The 10,394-nt window shown below is 43.4% G+C and overlaps 2 protein-coding genes across 2 annotated transcripts; both read right to left on the reverse strand.

Annotated features, from left to right (window-relative positions):
• Nucleotides 1–2,183: 2,183 nt before the first annotated feature.
• Nucleotides 2,184–3,179, reverse strand: LOC146466790 (uncharacterized). The gene has a single exon (XM_085126491.1). It carries the CDS (start codon nt 3,177–3,179, stop codon nt 2,184–2,186), a length of 996 nt encoding a protein of 331 aa, XP_084982617.1.
• A 1,642-nt stretch (nt 3,180–4,821) lies between these two features.
• On the reverse strand, nt 4,822–5,235 carry LOC146466791 (uncharacterized). Its single transcript, XM_085126492.1, has one exon. It carries the CDS (start codon nt 5,233–5,235, stop codon nt 4,822–4,824), a length of 414 nt encoding a protein of 137 aa, XP_084982618.1.
• Nucleotides 5,236–10,394: the final 5,159 nt, after the last annotated feature.

Consider the following 10,394-nt stretch of genomic DNA (forward strand, 5'->3'; position numbering starts at 1 on the left):
TACACGCCTATAAAGAGATATACACACCTTTACAGGGCTATACACACCTATACAGCGCTATACACACCTATAAAGAGATATACACACCTTTACAGGGCTATACACACCTACACAGCGCTATACAGGGCTATACACACCTATAAAAAGATATACACACCTTTACAAGGCTAAACACACCTATACAGCGCTATACACACCTATAAAGAGATATACACACCTTTACAGGGCTATACACACCTACACAGAGATATACAGCGCTATACACACCTATAAAGCGATATACACACCTTTACAGGGCTAAACACACCTATACAGCGTTATACAGGGCTATACACACCTATAAAGAGGTATACACACCTTTACAGGGCTAAACACACCTATACAGCGCTATACACACCTATAAAGAGATATACACACCTACACAGCGATATACAGGGCTATACACACCTATAAAGAGATATACACACCTTTACAGGGCTAAACACACCTATACAGCGCTATACACACCTATAAAGAGATATACACACCTTTACAGGGCTATACAAACCTATATAGCGCTATACAGGGCTATACGCACCTATAAAGAGATATACACACCTTTACAGGGCTAAACACACCTATACAGCGCTATACAGGGCTAACACACCTATAAAGAGATATATACACACCTTTACAGGGCTAAACACACCTATACAACGCTATACACACCTATAAAGAGTTATACACACCTTTACAGGGCTATACACACCTACACAGCGATATACAGGGCTATACACACCTATAAAGAGATATACACACCTTTACAGGGCTTTACACACCTATAGAGCGCTATACAGGGCTATACACACCTATAAGGAGATATGCACACCTTTACAGGGCTAAACACACCTATAAAGAGATATGCACACCTTTAAAGAGCTATATACACCTATACAGCACTATACAGGGCTATACACACCTTTACAGCTCTATACAGGGCTATACACACCTATAAAGAGATATACACACCTTTACAGGGCTATACACACCAATGCAGCGCTATACAGGGCTATGCACACCTATAAAGTGATATAGACACCTTTACAGAGCTATACACACCTATACAGCGCTATACCCATCTATAAAGAGATATACACACCTTTACAGGGCTATACACACCTATAAAGAGATATACACTTCTTTACAGGGCTATACACACCTATACAGTGCTATACACAGCTATACAGTGCTATACAGAGCTATACAAGGCTATACACAGCCATACAGTGCAATACACAGCTTAATACAGGACCATACACAGCCATGCAGGGCTATACGTACCTTTACCGAGCTTTACACACCTATACAGTGCTATACACACCTATACAGACCTATACAAGGCTATATACAGCTATACAGAGCTATACACAGCTATAGAGAGCTATACACAGCTACACAGAGCTATACACAGCTATACAGGGCTATTCACAGCTATACAGAGCTACACCCAGCTACACAGAGCTATACACAGTGTCGTGTACCCAGTCGGCGGACACGGGGTGTTGTGCACTGGAGATCGGGAAGTGTCAACCACAGTATAAAATTCAACAGCACAAGTTGACTCAACAGCATTTAATACGATCACCAACTCGTCTGAATTATTGTACACATGCGGTGAAAACTTAAAGGGGAAATTGCAATGTAGAAGATTAAAAAGGGGGCCGAGACTAATTACAAAAGAAGCAAAATTGAAAGGAAAACGAAAACTGAATACAATAAGCTGAAACTTGCGTCTGTTCCTGACTAATGGGCTAAAGAAAGTCCAACGTTACGTAACTCCGAAAAAGATAAAACTGCTCTGAAACTCCGATGTTGCTCCGTAGATCTCCTAACTCCAACTCCACAAAAACTTAAGGGGCGTTCTCTGATAAGGGTACAATTGATGTGTACAGTTGTAAAACCAATTAGAAAACAGGAATGGCAACATTGGCTAGCAACGTAATTGATTGAAACTGTGAACAATAGTACATGAAAATAGGAGCGTAAAAACTCGATAAATGAAACAGAACAAAAACGTATCTTATATAAATCAAAACAAAACTAAGCTTAATTACGTAATCAAGTTCTCTTTGATTAAATGTTCATTATTCATCACACTCTTCGCCCAAGGATTCTTATCCTTGCTACTCATATTGTCTTGGCGTTTACTGTTGGTCTGGATCAGCTGTGTCGGTCAGGAGTAGAAGTAGCTCCTTAATTGGTCTAAGGTAGGTTTTCCTTTCTCCGTCTCTGACCACGTTTACTTTGAGTTTCCTCACTCTACCGTCATCGCTCCTCACGACTTCCGACACTCGTCTCAGTGGCCAATCGTTACGGTGTTGTGATTTGTCTCGCACAAGAACGATATCTCCTACCCACAGGTCTAGCCGTGTCTCCATCCAGTTTTGCCGCGGCTGTAGGCTGATCTGCAAGTACTCTCTCCTCCACCTAGTCCAAAATTGTTCCGCAAGGAACTGGACTCGTCTCCATCGACGGTGAGCGTGGATATCTGTGCGCATGAACTGGCCTGGAGGGGGTCCGGCTGGGCGTGTCCTCATAGTGAGTAACATCGCAGGGGACAGGGGCTGCGGGTCATCGACGTCAGACGGCAGCGCTGCTATCGGCCTGTAGTTTTCAATGGTCACCACTTCAGCCATCAGTGTCACCAGCAATTTGTGTGTAAGCTGACTCTGACCTAACTCAGTGAACATGGCATCCAATACACGGCGAATCGTATAAATCTGCCTCTCCCACACACCGCCAAAATGTGACGCATGGGGAGGGTTAAACTCCCACTTGCAACCGCACTCTGTTATGAACATCACCACTTTCTTCTCATTTAACTCGGATAATGCTGCGTCAAGCTCCGTCTTAGCTAAAATGAAATTTGTACCCCGATCGCATCTGAGGAGTTTAGCATGGCCTTGTAATGCAAAGAGCCTCCACAATGCACAGATAAAGGCACTGGAGTCCATAGCTTCTAAGACTTCGATGTGAATGGCTTTGCTGCTCTGGCACGTGAACACTAGGCCCCAACGCTTGGCGTTTACTCCTTCTCCTCTAGTCTTACGTGTTTGCACCGCCCAGGGGCCAAAGACATCAAATCCTACATTAGTAAAGGGGGGACAGACTTTGGTTCTATCTGACGGGAGGTCGGCCATACGCTGTTCTAGGTGTGGTCCTCTCAGTTATCTTCTTAGATAGGACACAAGCTCCGATGACCTTCGTGACCACGTCATGGCCTCCAATAAGCCAGAAACCTGCTTGTCTAATTGCACCTCCTGTGATCTGTCTCCCTTGGTGGTGTACTTCATGATGATAGTGTTTAGCTATTAGCTGTGAGACATAATGACACTTCGGTAGTACGATTGGGTGTTTTTTCATTATACTCCATCTGTGCTCTTCTTAATCTGCCACCGACGCGGAGGATCCCGTGGCTGTCTAGAAACGGATCGAGACAGTACAGTTGCGAGCCTTTGAGAGCCTTCTTGGCGCTACTTTGGATTTCTCTCGGTAGCTCGGGTTCTTTTCTGGCGTCGCTTAACAACCAACTGAACGCTTCTCTCTGCGTGCTCCTGATTATGACGCGCAGGGCCTGATCCCATTCCTCGACTGTCCGGGGTCGGAGTTTGCCTTGTGTATTACACGCTTTACTCCTGAGGTTAACCCTTTCTGCTTTAACGTCTCTCCGGTGTTTGAACTCTCTGACAACGACAATTAGGTTAGTGACTGTTCGCTGCAGAGACTTAAGTGACGAAAATTTCTTGAACTTCTCTGCACCAAGGTCTGGTTCTTCCTCTTCGTGCGTATTTACACTGGCGCTGAACACTGCTTTTCGGACTTCAGGGTCGCTTGCGACGAGCGCGAACGTTTCATCGGTTGGGGGAGTTCTCTTCGGTTTGCGCAGGAATTCTGGGCCTACTAGCCAGCTCGTCTCCATTAACTTGCTTGAGGGGACTCGGCGCGTTGCTAGGTCTGCTGGGTTCAAATCAGTCTCCACATATCTCCACTGTTCCGAGGTAGACATGCTCCTAATCAGCTCGACTCGGTTGGCTACGTACACATAGAACCGTCGACTCTCGTTGGTTATGTAGCCAAGTACCACTTTTGAATCGGTGTAGTATATCACGTCAGAGATCTTCAGATCGATTTCTTTTATAACTCTCTGGACTGCTTGAACAGCTAGGACCGCTCCGCACAGTTCTAGACGCGGTATACTCGTCGGATTTAACGGGGCGACTCTTGTTTGGCCGTAGACGAGAGCCATAGACACCTCGTTTGCTTCATTGAACTGGCGAAGGTAGACTGCGGCTCCAATAGCGTCCTGGCTTGCGTCGGAAAAGGCGTGTACCGTAACTCCGCTCTAGTCACGCTGCCGAAATCTTTAGGGCGGTAACAGCGGGGCACGGAAAGGTTCTGCAACTCTATGAGAGAGTCTCTCCAACGTGTCCACCGATTTATCATCGCGGTAGGGAGGGGGTCGTCCCAGGCTAGGGGTTTTTTTTTTTTTTGTTCTTTGTCCGTTCTCCCATATGGACAATCTGCTGCAGTATTTTTCACCCTTCGAGCATAACAGGTACTGCAAAGTCGAGCGGGTCGTACACGGAGTTGACGATGGACAATACTCCTCTCCTTGTGAACGGCTTCTCCGGCAAAGAGACCTTAAAGGTAAAGGCATCTGTCTCCAGGTCCCAGAATATCCAGAGCAAACGTTGAGCTGGCAAGCTGTCGTGGCGTAAATCCAGGTCACGCACGTCTTTTGCCCGATCATCGTCCGGGAAGGCTTCCATGACCTCCACAGAATTAGAAACTATTTTGTGGAAGTCGGAGGTTTGCTGTGGCTAGGGTAGCTTGCGCACTCTTAACCAGGTCTGTCGCTCCTTGAGTAGATGGAAGCGAAGTCAAGCCATCATCGACGTAAAAGTTACGGCTAATGAACTTTTTGGCCTCCTCGCCATACTCCTCCTCGTCGTCAATGGCTGTTCTGCGTAGGCCGTAGGTAGCGAGTGCGGGACTGGGTCCATTGCCAAATAAGTGTACATTCATCTGATAATTTATAATGGGCTTTGACGGATCGTTACCTTTGAACCATAGGAAACGAAGGAAGTCTCTATGGGATGGATCAACATAGAATGAATGAAACATTTGCTCGATGTCACACATTACTGCTATATTCTCCTTGCGAAAGCGCATGAGGACACCAATGAGGTTATTCATCAGGTCAGGGCCTGGTAAAAGTACTTAGTTCAATGAAATTCCTTCAAACTCGTAACTGGAATCAAATACGACACGAATGGTGCGCTGTGTATTGTGCCGATAAGTTGACAAAATGTGTAGAGGCGCGGATAATTTAACTAACAGACATTGTGATAAAAAGTTGCATGCAAGTGGCGATACTTTCGTTCACCAATGACCCACGAACGCTCTATTAACCTGACGATACTTAAAACAGTTATAAAGCTAAGAGAGAACAGACAGACTTTCTCTTCTTGACATTGCCAATGAATTTTCCGATCACAACAGAAACGGAAAGCGAAATTTCAAATTTTTTAAAGGATATGATATTGCACATGCAGTAAATATCCGCCACTCCCTCATTACCCCTCACCATCTTCCTTTAATTTTTGGTATAATTTAACAGTAGCTCCGAGAAAATCCTTGGATTTCTGGATTATTTATAATTAAGGTTGATGTCAGTAGTACTACAGTGGGGGATATTCCAATGTATTGATGGTAAATTTAAAGAACTGATAAAAGGAGCTCGTGAAGATGGTTGCAATTACTAATTTGTAGGCACTAGATAAATCCCGGCCTGGGTTCCTGCAGGTGAGGGCATTATTGGTAGTGGTCCTGAGTTATAACTAAGTCGTATAGTCATAATTTTTCTGTCTTTAGCTATTTTGGTTTAGCACCTCAATGCTCATGGTTAGTCGTTCTTTTTCTTTCAAAGCCTTAGCAGGATGGGCGGCTAAAATTGGCTAGAACACAGCTCATTGGTTCCACCCAGATTTCATTTAAATTTTTGCACTTTCCGGTTGTATTAGTACTTGCTTGGTTAAGCATTAAGAGTACCTAAAGTACTACCTAAGTGCTGCAGGGACCTCAACTAGTGCAAGAACCTTTAGTAGTACAAGCACTATAGCTGTTTATAGTCCTGTACAGCTGCGTATACCGCTGTATAGCTATATATAGCACTGTATAACTGCGTGTAGCCCTGCATAGCTGTGTATAGCACTGTATAGGTGTATATAGCACTGTATAGCTGCATATATCGCGCTGTATAGCTGTGTATAGCACTGTATAGGTGTATATAGCTCTGTATAGCTGCATATAGCCCTGCATAGCTGTGTATAGCCCTGTATAGCTGTGTATAGCTCTCTATATATAGCTGTGTATAACTGTGTATAGCTCTCTATACCTGTCTATAGCTCTGTATAGCTGTGTATAGCCCTGTATAGGTCTGTATAGGTGTGTATAGCACTGTATAGGTGTGTAAAGCCCGGTAAAAGTATGTATAGCCCTGTATAGCTGTGTGATTGCACTGTATAGCTGTGTATAGCCTTGTATAGCCCTGTATAGCACTGTGTAGCTGTGTATAGCGCTGTATAGGTGTGTTTATCCGCTGTATAGGTGTGTAGAGCCCTGTAAAGGTGTGTATAGCCCTGTATAGCGCTGTATAGGTGTGTATAGCCCTGTAAAGGTGTGTATATCCCTTTATAGGTGTGTATCGCCCTGTATAGCGCTGTATAGGTGTGTATAGCCCTGTAAATGTGTGTGTATCTGTTTATAGGTGTGTATACCCCTTTAAAGGCGTGTATATCTCTTTATAGGTGTGTATAGCCCTGTATAGCTGTGTATAGCACTGTATAGGTGTGTATAGCTCTTTAAAGGTGTGTATATCTCTTAATAGGTGTGTAAAGCGCTGTATAGGTGTGTATAGCCCTGTAAAGGTGTGTATATCTCTTTATAGGTGTGTATAGCCCTGTAAAGCTGTCCATAACGCTGTATAGGTGTGTATAGCCCAGTAACGGTGTGTATATCTCTTGCCCTTTATTGCTGTGTATAGCGCTGTATAGGTGTGTATAGCTCTGTAAAGGTGTGTATATCTCTTTATAGGTGTGTATAGCGTTGTATAGCGCTGTATAGGTGTGTATAGCTCTTTAAAGGTGTGTATATCTCTTTATAGGTGTGTATAGTGCTGTATAGGTGTGTATAGCCCTGTAAAGGTGTGTATATCCCTTTATAGGTGTGTATAGCCATGTAAAGGTGTGTATATCGCTTTATAGGTGTGTATAGCCTTGTATAGCTGTGTTTAGCGCTGTATAGGTGTGTATAGCCCTGTAAAGGTGTGTATATCTCTTTATAGGTGTGTATAGCCCTGTAGAGCGCTGTATGGGTGTGTACAGCCCTGTAAAGGTGTGTTTATCTCTCTATAGGTGTGTTTAGCCCTGTAAAGGTGTGTATATCTCTTTATAGGTGTGTATAGCCCTGTAAAGATGTCTATAGTGCTCTATAGGTGTGTATAGCCCGGTAACGGTGTGTATATCTCTGTATAGATGTGTATAGCCCTTTATAGCTGTGTATAGCGCTGTATAGGTGTGTATAGCCCGGTAACGGTGTGTATATCTCTTTATAGATGTGTATAGCCCTTTATAGCTGTCTATAGCGCTCTATAGGTGTGTATAGCCCGGTAACGGTGTGTATGTCTCTTTATAGATGTGTATAGCCCTTTGTAGCTGTGTATAGCGCTGTATAGGTGTGTATAGCTCTGTAAAGGTGTGTATATCTCTTTATAGGTGTGTATAGCTCTTTAAAGGTGTGCATATCTCTTTATAGGTGTGTATAGTGCTGTATAGGTGCGTATAGCCCTGTAAAGGTGTGTACATCCCTTTATAGGTGTGTATAGCCTGATAACGGTGTGTATATCTCTTTATAGATGTGTATAGCCCTTTATAGCTGTACATAGCGCTGTATAGGTGTGTATAGCTCTGTAAAGGTGTGTATATCTCTTTATAGGTGTGTATAGCATTGGATAGCGCTGTATAGGTGTGTATAGCTCTTTAAAGGTGTGTATATCTCTTTATAGGTGTGTATAGTGCTGTATAGGTGTGTATAGCCCTGTAAAGGTGTGTATATCCCTTTATAGGTGTGTATAGCCATGTAAAAGTGTGTATATCTCTTTATAGGTGTGTATAGTGCTGTATAGGTGTGTATAGCCCTGTAAAGGTGTGTATATCCCTTTATAGGTGTGTATAGCCATGTAACGGTGTGTATATCTCTTTATAGATGTGTATAGCCCTTTATAGCTGTACATAGCGCAGTATAGGTGTGTATAGCTCTGTAAAGGTGTGTATATCTCTTTATAGGTGTGTATAGCATTGTATAGCGCTGTATAGGTGTGTATAGCTTTTTAAAGGTGTGTATATCTCTTTATAGGTGTGTATAGTGCTGTATAGGTGTGTATAGCCCTGTAAAGGTGTGTATATCCCTTTGTAGCTGTGTATAGCCATGTAAAGGTGTGTATATCTCTTTATAGGTGTGTATAGCCCTGTAAAGGTGTGTATATCCCTTTATAGGTGTGTATAGCCATGTAAAGGTGTGTATATCGCTTTATAGGTGTGTATAGCCCTGTATAGCGCTGTATGGGTGTGTATAGCCCTGTAAAGGTGTGTTTATCTCTCTATAGGCGTGTTTAGCCCTGTAAAGGTGTGTATAGCCCTTTATAGGTGTGTATAGCCCTGTATAGCGCTGTATAGGTGTGTGTAGCCCTGTAAAGGTGTGTATATCGCTCTATAGATGTGTATAGCCCTGTAAAGGTGTGTATATCTCTCTATAGGTGTGTATAGCCCTGTAAAGGTGTGTAATATATGATACCGGTGCATCCATGGCATTCTCCTATATGTGTATAGTCCTGTAAAGGTGTTTATAGTATGGAATATATTATAATATATTATATATACCGGTGGAACCATGGCATTCTCCCATGGAGTATATACCAAAGTAGCTCTAAATGGTTCCTATTCAAAAACTACGAATTATGTAGCACGTTTCAAAATTTGACACCACGAAGGACCGGAAAGGCCTTTTCATGACTAGCCCTCTCGTCCACTGTACTGGACCGATGCCACAGGCATAGAAATCTCAGATAGGCTTCTCACTCAACCGATCATCAGCTCTGCTGTTAAAAACCGTTAAACCTTCCCAGAAGGGATACTTTTCTATTTTTAGAAACTTTCGCATGTTGTTCGAAGTTAGATTTTCCCAACAGTTCGGGGCGTTGGTAGCCATTTTTATTATATATACACTTGCGTGAAGGAGGAGAACATTCAAACTGTGTTGTTCAGGTTCAACTCCTTTGGCAGAGATCAATGGGGTCCTCTCCATTTGTCAAAACTGGCCGGCAGACCGTTCAGTTCGTAGACGGAATGTGCCAACTTAAAGGGTACATTTTCTCCTAGTCTTTCAAATTTCTTCAAAAGAGCGCGTACCATTTTCAGAGTGATTATTTTTTAAGATTTGGCGGCACCATGCCTTCCGAATGACGCATACGATTTGCACAACTGTCTGGCCGGCCAGTTCTGGCAAATGGAAAACACTGTGATGCGCGCATGCAAAGGCCACTTTGATTGACGGAGAATTCGGTGGAGCTTTGGCCTTTTAAAGAATTTGCAGTAAGCGTTTCCGCGGGTTGCACGTTTTGCTGTGCAGTAAAAGCTTTTTTTTTTCAGCGGAAGTAATGGCCAGGTGAAAATTGGGACCAAGATGCGAAAGAGGTTTTTAAAAACAATGACGCATCTGCAACGCAGGCAAAAGAAGATCTTCGAGTTTTCGTGGTTACGCTGGTGAAAGATTCTAATCTATGGAGCGAACCAGCTACATTGGAAGAAGGCTGCCAATCGTGTTCTCGCCATCTCAGACGTGCTATATCAACTTTTAACCATCCCACCCGCAAAATATATTGTGTTAGAAAGCAGCCAATCGCGTTCTGATCTAGTTCCATACAAACCAGACATATGGTATCATCACATTTGCCACGCGCCACTTGCAAAGCCCATGATGAAAGGCTTTGATTTATGAGACTTAACACCCGACCCTTTTGTGTTCATTTCAAGAACAACTCATCACGCGAACAATAAACAATAGACTATAATACGAGTGCGGCCGACACATCGCTCGTCAAAAGGGACGTTCACCCTTGCATGCATGCATGCGGCCTTGACTTCAGCGATAAGATCAGGAGGCGGCGTGTTAGCAGACTGGTCATGCAAGGTCTATTCTTTGCAGACAAATAGAGCGTATGGCGGAGACTAAACTGTGGTTTTTATCATTTGAATTTCTATACACTTGGGCGGCCCAAGAATCTTTCTTCAAAACCT

The sequence above is a fragment of the Pavona decussata genome, unplaced genomic scaffold (genome assembly GCF_977016875.1).
Source record: "Pavona decussata unplaced genomic scaffold, jaPavDecu1.1 SCAFFOLD_140, whole genome shotgun sequence".
Lineage (NCBI taxonomy): Eukaryota > Metazoa > Cnidaria > Anthozoa > Scleractinia > Agariciidae > Pavona > Pavona decussata.

What these genes read in the sequence shown, in the direction of transcription:
- LOC146466790 (XM_085126491.1), bottom strand. Translation starts at nt 3,179, where the DNA reads ATGGCCGACCTCCCGTCAGATAGAACCAAAGTCTGTCCCCCCTTTACT.
- LOC146466791 (XM_085126492.1), bottom strand. Translation starts at nt 5,235, where the DNA reads ATGAATAACCTCATTGGTGTCCTCATGCGCTTTCGCAAGGAGAATATA.